Source organism: Puma concolor, chromosome D1, assembly GCF_028749965.1.
Source record: "Puma concolor isolate L17-30 chromosome D1, mPumCon1.1.hap2, whole genome shotgun sequence".
Classification (NCBI taxonomy): Eukaryota; Metazoa; Chordata; class Mammalia; order Carnivora; family Felidae; genus Puma; species Puma concolor.
In genome coordinates, this window is record NC_141676.1 from 61,261,033 (window position 1) to 61,276,919 (window position 15,887).

A 15,887-nucleotide genomic window follows, 5' to 3' on the forward strand; every position below is an offset into this window, starting at 1 on the left:
GAACCATCACACTCTCACTATCACCGCAGGCTTCCATGCTTGGGTCAGGCCCAAAGAAGGAGAGGAAAAGTCTTATAATGTTGAAGTTTGGGTTATTACAATGAACAGAAATTTTTAATGACTGAAATAAGAATGTTTTTGTAACTTTCTAAAGGACTGAGAAAGTACTGGAGCTTGCCTAAGACATTTTTGGGATGGGAAGAGCAGAATCACAGAGTGAGTTTAACAAGAAGTGGTGAGAAAACATAAAGTTTGAGTTCAGTTCCTTCAGTAAATCAGTTACATGTTAGAAATTGAATTATTTCAATTAAAACAGTGTAAATAGATCAGTTCTTTCTAACAGGAACGATGAAAGAAAAGGTGACTCTAATTCATGCTGAGTGCCTAAGAGGCACATTCAATCCTGGCCCAAAGTCTCCTAAGAAGGTTCAGTGTCCTACCTTATGACACCAGTGCAGGTATAGTTCATACCCTTCCCAAACCAACAAAAATGCAAGTACCTGGAAAAGCAAAGAAGAAAAAGGAGGTTATTTTGAAATCAAGTTGCTGTCCAAAGCACTGTTCTGTAGTTCAAAATTCCTTTCAGAGTCTAGGATTACATTCACTTCTTGCTATACCTGCACTTGTCAGCCTCTGGTACTTTGTCATGCTGCTCCTCTGCCTGAAAAGCTCTCCCTCCCCATGCCACTGATGCTTCAAAGGCAATTCAAATGTCACCTTCTATTTGCAATTTTCACCAGCAACCCCCAAAATTATTACTGCCTCTGGTATTTCATAACAATCACCACACTGATATCCTTCCTGAGTTCCTACCAATTTATTTTCCCTATGATGAACTGTATTCCTGGTATGACTTAGACCCACTTGTGACAAAAGAGAGGACAAGGGCCAGCCCTTCCATTGGTTATTTAAAAGCTCTTTCTTGGGGTGCCTGGGTGGTTCAATCAATTAAGCATCCGACTCTTGGTTTCAGCTCAGGTCATGATCTCATGGTTCATGTGATTGAGCCCTCATACAGTACAGAGCCGGCCTGGGATTCTCTCTCTCCCTCTGTCTCTGCCCCTCCCCCATGCATGCACTCACTTGCTCTTCTCTCTCTCAAAATAAAAAAAAAAAAAAACTTAAAAAATTTAAAAATAGAAAAACTTTTTCTTGAGAAATCAGTGCCATTGTTACAACTGTTAACCACTGTTGTTAACCCTTGGTATTTATTCAATAAATCTCGATTAGATTTGATTGTAAATCTAGCCAGTCACCAAGTCAGTATGGAGATGCAAACAAAATCAGAACCCTCAGATACTTAGGATATTAACAAGAGTTGGACTTTATAAAGCTCTTAACCTTTTTATCAAAATCATTTCATGTATCTTATTTCACTTGTTCTTTATCCAGCCCCATAAAATGTCATTTTATTAAATATTATCATTCTCATTTGAAAGAAAAGAAATTGAGGCTCAAAGGGTATACAACTTGACCAAGGTTACAAAGTAACCTAACGACAGAAATAGAACTCAGGTTTTCCTCTTTGTTCATTGTTGTTGCTACTGCTTATATCCAAAAGGAGGGCAGAATAGAAAGTTTGTTGTAATATATTGCTTTATTAGACACTAGAACTCATTCCCACCTTAGAAGCTAATGACACCATTCATTTCATGTTCACTGTGTATAAAAGCAATACAATTCAGTGGCCAGAGTCTGGCTCAGAGCACATCTTTCACCTGCATTTTCCCCATTAAAAAGAAGTTTCTATCCAACCTCTCTGCCTACAGCCACCCTCCACACGACAACTTCCAGGATGGTTTTCCTAAAATAGAAATCTGACTTATGCCAAATGGCTTAGTCTTACTTTCCAGACCTTCCAAAATCTGTCATAAGCCTATCTATCTTTTTAGCCTGGTTCCCAATTATTCTTCATTATGTTCTACATTCTAACAGAACTGACCTTTCCCTCTGATCTAGTCACACTCCATATTTTTGTCTTGCCAACTTTGTCTTGATGTTCCCACAGCCTGGAATGTTCTTCCCTGATCCCCATATACACATGTCCAAATCCAACATCCCATCAGTGACACCTCTTACAAGAAGTCTTACTTAATCTTCTTGGCTGCAAGTTGCCTCTTCCTTTTCAGAACCCATGCAGAACTTTTTTTAGGCCTAATGACAAATATAATGCTCTGCCTGTGTTAGCTACTTTTGTCTGTGACTTAGTTGCCCTACTAGAGTCTAAACTCATCAAGACATTACTATAACTTTACATCTCATACCAATCTCTTTGAAGTGCCCTACATGAAAATGGAAACTGCATATATTTTATTGATCACTGTATACTCAGTACTTATCATTCATATAATGATTAACAAATTTGCTGAAAAATGCAAATGGCAACGCATTTGGGGGGTTGGGCTTTTCTATATCAGAAAGGAAATCAGGGCGCCTGGGTGGCTCAGTTGGTTGGGATACCGACTTTGGCTCAGGTCATGATCTCACAGTCCAAAGTCTGTGGATTTGGGCCCCACATCAGGCTCTGTGCTGATGGCTTGGAGTCTGGACCCTGCTTCAGATTCTGTGTCTCCCTTTCTCTGCCCCTCCCCCACTCGCTCGTGCTTTCTCTCTCTCAAAATAATAAATAAACATTAAAAAAATTAAGGAAAGGGAATTTTGAAATCAGAGAAAGATATGTATGTCCTATGTGTAAGTGCACACTGGAAAACTCCCATTACCTGAAAGCTATCCTCCCATAAGCTTTCCACTTCTACAGACTTTTCTCTTACTTGGCCTGAATTTCTCATACCACACTACACCACTATGTCAGCAACAGAGACAGTCAATATTGCCAAAACACTTGCTAAAATGTACTCAGCCCCTGGACTAGAGGAATAGCATTTGGTATTTTTGTGTGTTTCAATTTTTTTTTTTTTAATTCCAGTCGGTTAACATACAGTGAAATATTGGTTTCAGGAGAATTCACTGATTCATCACTTATATATAACACCCAGTGCTTATCATAACAAGCGCCCTTCTTAATGCCCATTACCTATCTAGCCCATCTCCCACCCCCATCCCTCCATCAACCCTCAGTTTATTCTCTATCTGTAAGAGTCTCTTAAGGTTTGTTTCCCTCTTTTTCTCCACACCCCATATGTTCATTGGTTTTATTTCTTAAATTCCACATATGCATGAAATCATATGGTATTTGTCTTTCCCTGACTTGACTTATTTTGCTTAGCATAATACATTCAAACTACATCCACAACATTGCAAATTGCAAGATTTCATTCTTTTTGATGGCTGAGTAATATTCCATTGTAAATACACATACACACACACACACACACACACACACACACACACACACACACACACACACCACATCTTCTTTATCCCCTCATCAGTCAACGGACATTTGGGTTCTCTCCACAGTTTGGCTAATATTGATAACGCAGCTATAAACATCGAGGTGCATGTACCTATTCAAGTGTGATTTTTGTATCCTTTGGGAAAATACCTAATAGTGCAATTGCTGGATCTTAGGGATCTTAGGGTAGTTCTATTTTTCACTTTTTGAGGAACCTCCATATTGTTCTCCAGGGTGGCTATACCACTTTGCAATCCTACCAGCAGTGCAAGAGCGTTCTCCTTTCTCTACATTCTTGCCAATACCTATTGTTTCTTGTGTTGTTAATTTTAGCAACTCTGACAGGTATGAGGTAGTATCTCACCATGGTTTTTGCTTTGTATTTCCCTGATGATGAGTGATGTTGAGCATCTTTTCATGTGTCTGTCAGACACCTGGATATCTTGTTTGGACAAGTGTCTATTCATGTCTCCTGCATATTTCTTAACTGAATTATTTGCATTTTGGGTGTTGTCTTTGATAATTTCTTTATATGATTTGGATACTAACCCTTTATCAGATATGGCATTTGCAAATATCTTCTTCCATTCCATAGGCTGCCTTTTAGTTTTGTTGATGGTTTCCTTCACTGTGCAGAAGCTTTTTATCTTGATGAGGTCCCAAAAGTTCATTTTTGCTTTTGTTTCCTTTGCTCTAACATGTCTAGTAAGAAGCTGCTCTGGCTGAGGTCGAGAGGTTGTTGCCTGTGTCCTTCTCTAGGATTCTGATGGTTTCCTGTCTCACATTTAGGTCTTTCGTCCATTTTGACTTTATTTTTGTGTATGGTGTAAGAAAGAGGTCCAGTTTCATTCTTCTGCATGTTGCTGTCCAGTTTTCCCAACACCATTTGCTGAAGAAACTGTCTTTTTTCCATTGGATATTCTTTCCTGCTTTGTTGAAGATGAGTTGACCATAGAGTTGTGGGTCCATTTCCGAATTTCCTATTTTGTTCCATTGATATGTGTCTGTTTTTGTGCCAAGTACCATACTGTCTTGATGACTACAGCTTTATAATATAGTTTGAAATCCAGAATCATGGAGCCACCAGTTGGGTTTTTTGTTTTCAGGATTGCTTTGCTATTCAGGGTCTTTTGTGGTTCCATACAAATTTTAGGATTGTCCCACCTCTGTGAAAAATGGTGGTGGTATTTTGATAAGGATTGCATTAAATGTGTAGATTGCTTTGGGTAGTATAGAAATTTTAACAATGTTTGTTCTTCCAATCCATGAGCATGGAATGCTTTTCCATTTCTCTGTGTCCTCTTCAATTCCTTTTATAAGTATTCTATAGATTTCAGTGTGTGACTCAAAGCCATTATTTCCTTGTTGGTTTTCTGCTTAGATGATCTGTCCATTGCTGGAAGTGGGATGTCAAAGTCCCCTACTATTGTTATTATCACTGAGCTTCTTTATGTTTGTTAGTAATTCATGCATATTTTTAAGTGCTTTCAAGTTGGGGGCATAAATATTTACAATTGTTAGATCTTGATGGACAGACCCCTTAATTATGACATAATGCCTTTCATCTCCTGTTACCATCTTGGTTTTCAAATCTAGTTTGTCTGATATAAGTATGGCTATTCTGGCTTTCTTTTGATGTCCATTAGCATGATAGATGGTTCTCCATCCCCTCACTTTCAATCTGCAGGTGTCTTTAGGTCTAAAATGAGTACCCTGTAGGCAGCATATAGATTGATCTCGTTTTCTTTATCCATTCTAATACCCTATGTCTTTTGATTAGAGCATTTAGTCCATTTACATTAAGGGTGATTATTGAATAATATGAATTTAGTGCCACTGTGTTACCTTTAAAGTTGGTGTTTCTAGTGTTTTCTCTATCTCTTTATAGTCTTTGCTGCTTTTGGTCTTTTATTCCCCCCACTCAAAGAATCTCTCTGAATATTTCTTGCAGAGCTGGTTGAGTGGTCCTGACCTCCTTTAGTTTTTGTTTATCTAGGAAACTCTTTATCTTTCCTTCTATTCTGAATGACAGCCTTGTGGTATAAAGTATTGTTGGCTGTATATTCTTCCCATTCAGCACATTGAATATATGCTGCCATTCTCTTCTGGCTGCCATGTTTCTGTAGACAGATCTCTTGTGAACTCAATCTGTCTTCCCTTATAGGTTAAGGGTTTTTCCTCCCTCCCTTTCTGTTTTCAGGATTCTTTGTCTATGTATTTTGTGAATTTGACTATGATATGTCTTGGTGATGGTCAGGTTTTGTTGAATTTAATGGGAATTCTCCATGCCTCTTGGTTTTTGATGTCTGTGTCCTTCCCCGGATTAGGGAAATATTCAGCTATAATTTGTTCAGATAAACCTTCTGCCCATTTTTCTCTCTCTTCATCTTCTGGTACTCCTATTTTACGAATGTTAGTCCCTTTTTATAAGTTGCTAAGTTCCCTAAGTCTATCTTTGTGATTCATTACTTTTGTTTCCCTCTTCTTTTCAGCTTCATTATTTTCCATAATTTATCTTCTGTATCACTAATTTGTTCCTCCTCTGCATCCATCTTCACTGTCATAGCATCCATTTAAGTCTGCATCTCAGTTATAGCATTTTTAATTTCAGCCTGACTAGATTTTAGCTCTTTATCTCTGCAATAAGAGATTCTGTATAGTCTTCTATGTTTTTTTCCAGCCCAGCTAGAATCATTATAATTGTTCTAAATTCTAGTCCTGACATCTTACTTACATCTGTATTGATTAAATCTCTGGTTGTCATTTTTTTCCTGTTCTTTCTTTTGGGGTGGATTCCTCTGTCTTGTCATTTTGGGGAAAACAAGAAAAAATAATAAAATAAAAATTTTTAAATAATAATGAAGCTAGATCCTAAGTGTGTTTTGGTTTGTTTGCTAAGAGAAGCTTGATGGGGCACCTGGGTGTCTCAGCAGTTGAGTGTCTGACTCTTGATTTCAGCTTGGGTCATGACACCAGGGTTGTGGGATTGAGCCCATGTCACCGAGCATGGAGCCTGCTTGAGATATATTCTCTCTCTCTCTCTCTCTCTCTCTGTCTCTCTCTTTCCCACTTTTCCCCATTCACATGTACTCTCTCAGAAAAAACAAAGTTTAAATAATTTTTAAAATATTTAAAGAGAAGTTTGATAGAAAAAGATTAAAATTAAAAATTAAAAAAATAATAAAATAAATAAAATAAAAATTGCTCTTTCCTTACCCAAGGGAAAAAAACACAAAAGCAAAACAAACAAAAAACCCAAAGGAAGCTAGATCCTGCTTCCCCTATAGCTGAAGTTTTGCAGCACTCTATGATCATTAGACTTAGTGCATGGAAGGGGTTTGTGCTGTTCTTCTGGGGGAAGGGCCCTCTGCTCTGGTTCTCAGGTGCATTTGCCCTAATAGAGATGTGCTTGGAGGGCCCAGGGGGGTGGGGCTTAGTTTAATGGCTCCATTCTCCACTTGGTGGTGTTTAGCCCACTGAGGTCAATCAGTGCTGGCTAGGGGTGAAAATAGCTTCACCCTGCTCTCTAGTCTCTGGAGTGGGAAGTTCCCACCCTCACAGAGGCACAATAAATCATCTGTAATCCCACCTTCCATCAGAACCCTGCCTTTCACCGTCTGTGTCCATGCTATCCACCTACTAGGTGGTGCTACCCTCCTGGGTTCTATCTCAGGCTGTGTTTCAAAACCCCACACTTCAGAGACCCCCATGGCTCAGACCCACTCTTATCCTCTGGGGGATGGTCTTGCTATGCCATGGCCAGTGCTGGCTTGTCCCAGGAAATAGTCACGTGACCACACAGTTGTAGTGGCTCAGAGCTTATGGTAAATCACAACACAGCCAGTTCCAGGGTTTGCTGTCCTCAGCCAATGTCTTTGTTCCTATACTAGTGATAGGGCAGCTCTATGGCACTTGTCCAGTCTTTTGCCCACGGATAGGCTGAGTTGCCTCTACCAAATGCACTCCAAGCATGGGAACTGCTTCTTCCCATGTGATCCAGGGGATCCTTAGACCTCGTTTGCCCAAACCCGAGGCTCTACCCTGCTTCCTCACCAGAGCACCACCAGGCACTGAGCTCTGAAACTTCAGACTCTGCGCTCCACTATTTATAAAAAAAACTGGTGGTATTGAAACCTTCTCCTTTCCCCCCATCAATGGTTTTGGGGAACAGTTTTCTTGTACAGTTCTCTGTGAGTATTTTCACTTTTTTTCTTCACTGTTAGTTCACCTCTCTCCAATCAGGATCTCTCCCTACCACAGCACCCTCAGCTCTTTTCTCCCACACATCAACCCTCTGCAGTTCTTATCTTCCATGGGTCATTTTTTCTGTTTTTAGACTTGCAGCTTAGCTCTCTAAGACTTCTGATTGGTTTTTTAGGTGTTCAGAATGATTTGATATTTATCTAGCTGATTGGGGGAGGAGGCAAGCTTAGAGTCACCCTACTCCACTGCCATCTTAACCGTCCTCTTGAGGACTAGCATTTGCACAATAGGATAGGTTTGACAAACTACCTAATTTGTAAGGCCAAGGAAGACTGGTTCTCAGGAGATTAAATATGAAATGAGATAGCTCAACATGTAAAGGTACAGCTAATGTGAATCTGTTGAGTGTTGAAAATAACAACATTGAATGAACCATAAAATAGGCCATGAAATAAGACTAGAAAAAGGATGTTCTACTACCCTTTCAAAGGGAAGATTTTAAGACAGATCCTCTAGTAGAACAAGCCTTTTTTTCCTCCATCCATCCCTTGTGCCTAAGATTCAAATAGCTAATATAAACTCCAACTCTGCTAATACAAGAGTAATCTTGGGTTCTGAAGACTCCCGGCACCAATTGGAAACCATCCTAGACAGGAGCACCTCATGAGGCTACTTGGGAAGAGAGTAGGGGAAACATGAAACATTACTCACCAACAGCAATGAAACACTACTCACCACCAGCAATGAAGAGTAGGCACTCAGGATCCCAAATAAACTCAGCAAAACAATGGACCAAAAGAACCAGTATCCTGTACCTAGAAAAATGACCCTGCAAAAATGTGTTTCAATTTTTAAAATATAGCAGCAATAAGCAGTGTCTGTGTCAAGGGTAGGGAATAAGACTGGACTAGATGAGGCTTAGGAAAATGGAAGGAGGTAAGAGAAGAAATCTGAGAATAGATCTGTGAAGAGCTCTGGAGATATTTAGTTGAAAGTTTTAACTTTATCCTATAGGCAACTGAGTACTTTAGTGGGGTTCTGTATAAGTGGTATGATTTTTTTTTAATTATTTAGAATATATACTCAAAACTTATGTCCTCTTTTAAAAAAAGCAATATAATAATACAGAAATTCTGCAATGTCAAAAGAGAAAAAGCCATCCATAAGTTCACCACCTTAATAAAATTAATGTTTTCTGGGGCGCCTGGGTGGCTCAATCAGTTGAGCCACTGACTTAATCTTAGGTCATGATCTCACGGTTTGTGAGTTCGAGCCCTGCGTTGGGCTCTGTGCTGACAGCTCAGAGCCTGGAGCCTGCTTCTGATTCTGTGTCTCCCTCTCTCTCTGCCCCTCCCCCACTCATGCTCTGTCTCTCTCTGTCTCAGAAATAAACATTAAAAATAAATAAATAAATAAATAAATAAATAAATAAATAAATAATAAAATTAATGTTTTCCATTTTGGCATGTTCCCTGTCCATTTGCATGTATGTTTTCATATACAGCTGCAATCACAGCCACCATATGAACTGCTCTATGCTAGAGCTAAGATATTTGGGCCCTTTAAAAGCAGTGTGGAGGTTCCTCCGAAAATTAAAAATAGACCTACCCTATGACCCAGCAATAGCACTGCTAGGAATTTATCCAAGGGATACAGGAGTACTGATGCATAGGGGCACTTGTACCCCAATGTTCATAGCAGCACTCTCAACAATAGCCAAATTATGGAAAGAGCCTAAATGTCCATCAACTGATGAATGGATAAAGAAATTGTGGTTTATATACACAATGGAATACTACGTGGCAATGAGAAAAAATGAAATATGGCCTTTTGTAGCAACGTGGATGGAACTGGAGAGTGTGATGCTAAGTGAAATAAGCCATACAGAGAAAGACAGATACCATATGGTTTCACTCTTATGTGGATCCTGAGACACTTAACAGGAACCCATGGGGGAGGGGAAGGAAAAAAAAAAAAAAGAGGTTAGAGTGGGAGAGAGCCAAAGCATAAGAGACTCTTAAAAACTGAGAACAAACTGAGGGTTGATGGGGGGTGGGAGGGAGGGGAGGGTGGGTGATGGGTATTGAGGAGGGCATCTGTTGGGATGAGCACTGGGTGTTGTATGGAAACCAATTTGACAATAAATTTCATATATTAAAAAAAAATATATATATATATTGGGCCCTTTAAAAACAGTTCGAACGTGTTCTGTTCCTTAAGTATGTATGAGAGAAAGCTGCTAATAATATGCCAAGAGAAACAGTGTTATTCTGGTCTACGTATTATATGTCAAATAATTTGAACTCATTTCCAAATAACAGGAATTACCTTCTCTTCATATAAAACCTGGAGAAATTATAACTTAATAATATAAAAATTTAGATTAGTGAACATATAACCACATTAAAATCAATAAAGGAAATTCTCTTTCCTCACAGGCTTTAAGACACATCAAGAACAAAGAAACAGGCAATCAGCCATCCTAGTGAGAGCTATCCCAAATCAAGACACTGGGAATAGTATTCTGTAGAATATGAACTCACAACTAGATATCCGAAAGCATCAAATAATGTCAGCAAATGAATTCAATAAAGCCAACAAATAAAAAACTTGCACTTAAGAAAATATAATGGCACAATCAGAAAAGAATCACAAAATAAATATATTTAAGATGTTTAGAGAAATAAAGGAAGGACTAACATCCATGTAACAAGAATATAATGCTTTCGGGTTTTCAAAAAAGATTTTAAGTAATCTCTACACCCAAAATGGGGCTTGAACTTACAACCCCAAGATCAAGTGTCACATGTTCTACTGACTGAGCCAGCCAGGTACCCCAAGAATATGATGTTTCAATATGAGCACAGGGATAATAAAAAAAAAAAAAACAAAGTTCTTGGGGAAAAAAATGAAAGATGGACTTAGTATCAGTCTAGATACAGCCAAAGGATTAATCAAACAGCTTAACCAAGAAGCAACACCAACTTTGCTTTCAAGTGAGAATGGAAAGTTAAGGTTTGCCATTTAATGGCGCCTCTACCTTTTCTAATCATTTCCCTGGCTACATTAGATTTTTTCTTTTTTTTTTACTTCCTTTCAATCTTATTTTGTATATTCAATCACACATAAATATTATTAGTTCAATTCATCTGCTGTGAACTTCAGGCAAAGGAAGAGCTGTGGTTTTATTTCCCTCTCTCCCTTTTCTACCTCTTCCTGTCCCATTAATCTGTACTCATTCTAAGTGGTGGTGTGTGCATGTGGTGGGGGGAGATAACAAAAGGGAGTGAGAAGAATGAAAAGGAGTTAGCTTAAGTGACTGCCTACACATCAGTGGAACTTAAAAAAGGAAGTCTTTCTTGGTCATCACTCCTTTAATCTGCAAATATACAGTTGCTGGGAATATACAGTAGGCTCACTCCATATGGATTGTCCAATGCAGGCTTCTTCTGACTTAGTGTTTTCAAGCAGTTTTCTCCCTGCTCTGGGCCATTTGCTTTATATCCCCTTAGCAGCATAATCACATCCCCCTTTTAGATGGAGGCCTTCTCATTCAATACAGAAAGACTTTTTAGGGCAGACTAGTCAATGCAGCCTCCTCACCTAAATCCACATTTGCTGCACCAATGCTTAAAGAGACCTTCCAGGACCCCTTCTCTGCTTTCCCATAGCTGCAAGATGCAGCTTTCTTGTACCTTCCCCAAATACATTTCCTACATACCACAATGCTTTATATTAGTCCCACCAATTTATTGTCAGCTGACAGTAATTCTGAGGGGGAAAAAAAGACACATTGTGGTGAGGCATTCACATAACTTTCACATAACATAAGGAATGGGGAGACATGTCTAACCCCACAACATACATGGGGGGAAAAGGGAAGTGATAGTTACCCCATCAAAAATTCTGCTCTAAAAGGGAATAACAACTAAAAAAGCTGGATGATATGTTCTTTAAAATCTAAATGAAGGCACCAGGGAGCCAATAAGCAGTGAGGAACTATGGAACCAAGATCCAAGTAAGAGAGGAAAATCCACAATACATAACTGTCATTTGGGTGATTTTTCTCTAGAAGAAGTGGCTGAGATAGAGACATCTTGCAGGGCTAGGAGGACAAAAATATGGGGAAGGTAATCTGCTAGACACTCTACACTTTGATTTAGGACCTTCTAGGGCTAAATCTTAGGAGTAAGCACAAACCAAAAATAGACTGCTTCTGGGGGACTGAATCATAGCTTTGAACAATTTAAGTATGTAATATTGAATTAAGGTGAACAGGATTTGCTAATACACCTAGGTATTTGTCAGAGTAACTGAGAGGACATAATGTAATTCAAGGTCTCAAATTACCTATACAACTTATTATATATAATACTGCGCTCAAGCAAAACAATCAGTCATGCTAGGATAGGAGACCACATTAGTGAATGCCTAAAGAGATGACAACATAAAAAGATCTCTGGCATATCTAGGTAAGAAAGGTATTAGACACAGACTTATAAATAAATATCCCTAAAATGTTTAGACTGTGACAAAATTAAGAATTTCAGTATAGAACTATTTAAAAGGAGACCAATTTAAAAAAATAAAAGAATTTGTTAAACAAAGTATAGGTCAGAAAAAAATATCAAGAATGAAACAGAGACACACGAACAAATATACAAAAAATAAAGAAAAGTAAGACACCTGGGGATAAAGAAAGGAGGTCTAATATACATAAAATTGAAGTTCCAAACGTAGAGGTGATAAAAAATTAAGTAAAAACATCTGAAAAGAGAGTGGCTGAGAACTTCTCCAAAATGATTAAAATATTTTATTGGTCTGGGATCAGTCAGTAAAGGATTTACTATAGGGATCAGACCTTATGCTGTTATAGAAGCCACTAGAGAAGGCTATATAAGTCTGTTACATCTGCTCTGATATTTGGCCTAAAGTTGCTAGAACTCAGGCCAGCAGTCGGGAAGGAAAACTGAACCTGACATATGAGAGAACTAAACTCTACAATGAGCAACTGGAACCCACAAGAACAAACTGAAACACATGAGGGTAAACTGAAACCCATGTGGACACACACAATGGAACCTGTGTCTGTCTTTCACTGGGTCAAGCACTTAGCTAAGCTAGTCCAGGGTACTGCTGCCTCAACATCCATTTTGTTTGGCCAAGTGGGCTGCAAGGAAGTTAAACTGACATTAGCCCCCTCAGAGAAACACATGCCCTATACAGCATCCCAGAGTCACAAGCAAATATAAATTCCTGATAGGACTCCCCCAACAGCCCTTGGGATCAGATTTCCTCTGCTCCCTGGCACCTGTATGCCTTATGTGCCCCTTAGATATGACTCTCATGGGGCTTACCAAACTCCTGCTCTTTTAGTTTGAATTGACCAATCTGGTCCTAGCCCAGTAACCACTCCATCCAAGGACACTGATAAAGGCATGTGCCTAAGTCATGCTTCTCTGTCTAAACTCTGCCTTGACCTTCCATGTGCCCCCTTGACGTGTGCCATGTACATCCTCTAGTACCTATAAGTAATAAACTTCTCTCTTTTGATTTCTCTTGTGGCCTGTTGTTGAACCACCACTCACTACTGTTGTTGCCTTGACTCATGATCCAGCACCCTGTGCTCCACAGAAAAGAATGTTAATTTAGCAAAGTTACAATACACTGCCTCCAACCTTGATGATAAGAATGACCTGTAGAAAAAGTTGGTGCCTTTGGTCATTGAGCTGCACACTTATATGGCCTAGGACACAGAGAAACTAAAAAAGAGATGGCATTGGCACAAAAACAGACACATAGACCAATGGAATAGAATAGAAACCCCAGAACTAGACCCACAAACGTATGGCCAACTCATCTTTGACAAAGCAGGAAAGAACATCCAATGGAAAAAAGACAGTCTCTTTAACAAATGGTGCTGGGAGAACTGGACAGCAACATGCAGAAGGTTGAAACTAGACCACTTTCTCACACCATTCACAAAAATAAACTCAAAATGGATAAAGGACCTGAATGTGAGACAGGAAACCATCAAAACCTTAGAGGAGAAAGCAGGAAAAGACCTCTCTGACCTCAGCCGTAGCAATCTCTTCCTCGACACATCCCCAAAGGCAAGGGAATTAAAAGCAAAAGTGAATTACTGGGACCTTATGAAGATAAAAAGCTTCTGCACAGCAAAGGAAACAACCAACAAAACTAAAAGGCAACCAACGGAATGGGAAAAGATATTTGCAAATGACATATCGGACAAAGGGCTAGTATCCAAAATCTATAAAGAGCTCACCAAACTCCACACCCGAAAAGCAAATAACCCAGTGAAGAAATGGGCAGAAAACATGAATAGACACTTCTCTAAAGAAGACATCCGGATGGCCAACAGGCACATGAAAAGATGTTCAGTGTCGCTCCTTATCAGAGAAATACAAATCAAAACCACACTCAGGTATCACCTCACGCCAGTCAGAGTGGCCAAAATAAACAAATCAGGAGACTATAGATGCTGGAGAGGATGTGGAGAAACGGGAACCCTCTTGCACTGTTGGTGGGAATGCAAATTGGTGCAGCCGCTCTGGAAAGCAGTGTGGAGGTTCCTCAGAAAATTAAAAATAGACCTACCCTATGACCCAGCAATAGCACTGCTAGGAATTTATCCAAGGGACACAGGAGTACTGATGCATAGGGGCACTTGTACCCCAATGTTCATAGCAGCACTCTCAACAATAGCCAAATTATGGAAAGAGCCTAAATGTCCATCAACTGATGAATGGATAAAGAAATTGTGGTTTATATACACAATGGAGTACTACGTGGCAATGAGAAAAAATGAAATATGGCCTTTTGTAGCAACGTGGATGGAACTGGAGAGTGTGATGCTAAGTGAAATAAGCCATACAGAGAAAGACAGATACCATATGGTTTCACTCTTATGTGGATCCTGAGAAACTTAAGAGAAACCCATGGGGGAGGGGAACAAAAAAAAAAAAAAAGAGGTTAGAGTGGGAGAGAGCCAAAGCATAAGAGACTGTTGAGAACTGAGAACAAACTAAGGGTTGATGGGGGGTGGGAGGGAGGAGAGGGTGGGTGATGGGTACTGAGGAGGGCACCTTTTGGGATGAGCACTGGGTGTTGTATGGAAACCAATTTGACAATAAATTTCATATATAAATAAAAAAAATAAAAAATAAAAAAAAACAAAATATTATAACAGAAATAAAGAATGAAAAAAAAAATAAAAGCAACTTTTTCATAAAAAAAAAAAAAAAAAAAAAAAAGAGATGGCAGGAGTAGGGAGTATGTAGGCCAAGGTACCACCCCATGCCCCAGCATGAAGGCTGCCATAATGCCTGGGCACATCAGTGATCTTCAGATTATAAAACAATGGCTGCTGATTCACTTCCCACATGCAAATTTTATGCAACTTTCTCGTGTACCTAAAACTAACCCAATCCTATACTGGCAACAGAATTCTTAGAAATGTAGTTTCAGTTTAGCAGTCCCAGATAATATAGGATCACAGCCCACTCATCGTCAACTTGGAATCCATACACACCTCTACTAACTACTCTTATTTTCTAATATGATGCAATGGTCTCTCATAGAACCAAAAATACACCAATCCTCTCTCCAAAAGAGGTTAGAGTTCTCACCACAGGGTGATGGTTATACCTCCAGTTTAAGTACTGATATATATGATTAACTACTATTGACACACCCTATTATGAAAAAAGAGAAAAATGTGTGTGTATGTATGCATACATACATACTATATATATATATACATATACATATACATATACATATACATATACATATACATATACATATACATATACATATTGAAGGAGGGAAGGAGGGAAGGAGAGAGGAGCAAGCAGAATTCTGGCCCCCATGAATTCTGTCCTCTGGTGTCACACCAGTGATGATATTATATTAGATGGTAAAAGGAACTTTGCAGACGTAATTAAGGTTACTAAACAGCTGACTTTAAAATAGGGAGATTAACCTGGATTATCTGGGTAAATCCAGTGTTACCACATGAACTCTTAAAATCAGAAGGGGAGGGCATAAAAGGAAGTAAGAGAAATGAGAAAGAAGAACTCAGAAATCTGAAGTTTAAGAGGACTTGACACACAGTTCTTAGTTCTGAAGATAGAGAAGGCACAAGCTAAAGAATTCACTGGCTTTGAGAAGGTGAGAACAACTTCCATCTGACAACCACCAAAGAAAGGGCACTTCATTCCTACAATGAGAAATACATGGATTCTGCCAACACTGAATAAACCAAGAAGTGGATTCTCACCCAGTCTACACATAAATGCTCAGGCCA

At 39.1% G+C, this 15,887-nt stretch overlaps 1 protein-coding gene across 4 annotated transcripts in view; it reads right to left on the reverse strand.

Annotated features, from left to right (window-relative positions):
- Nucleotides 1–15,887, reverse strand: part of GDPD4 (glycerophosphodiester phosphodiesterase domain containing 4) — a 179,749-nt gene that overhangs the window by 123,601 nt on the left and 40,261 nt on the right. For all 4 annotated transcript variants that reach the window (XM_086678387.1, XM_086678386.1, XM_086678388.1 and 1 more), the window contains exons 4-5: nt 8,294–8,387; nt 441–500 (exon numbers count right to left, since the gene is read on the reverse strand). In XM_086678387.1, the coding sequence (XP_086534513.1) occupies nt 441–500; nt 8,294–8,387 (154 nt within the window). The remainder of the gene's footprint in view (nt 1–440; nt 501–8,293; nt 8,388–15,887) is intronic.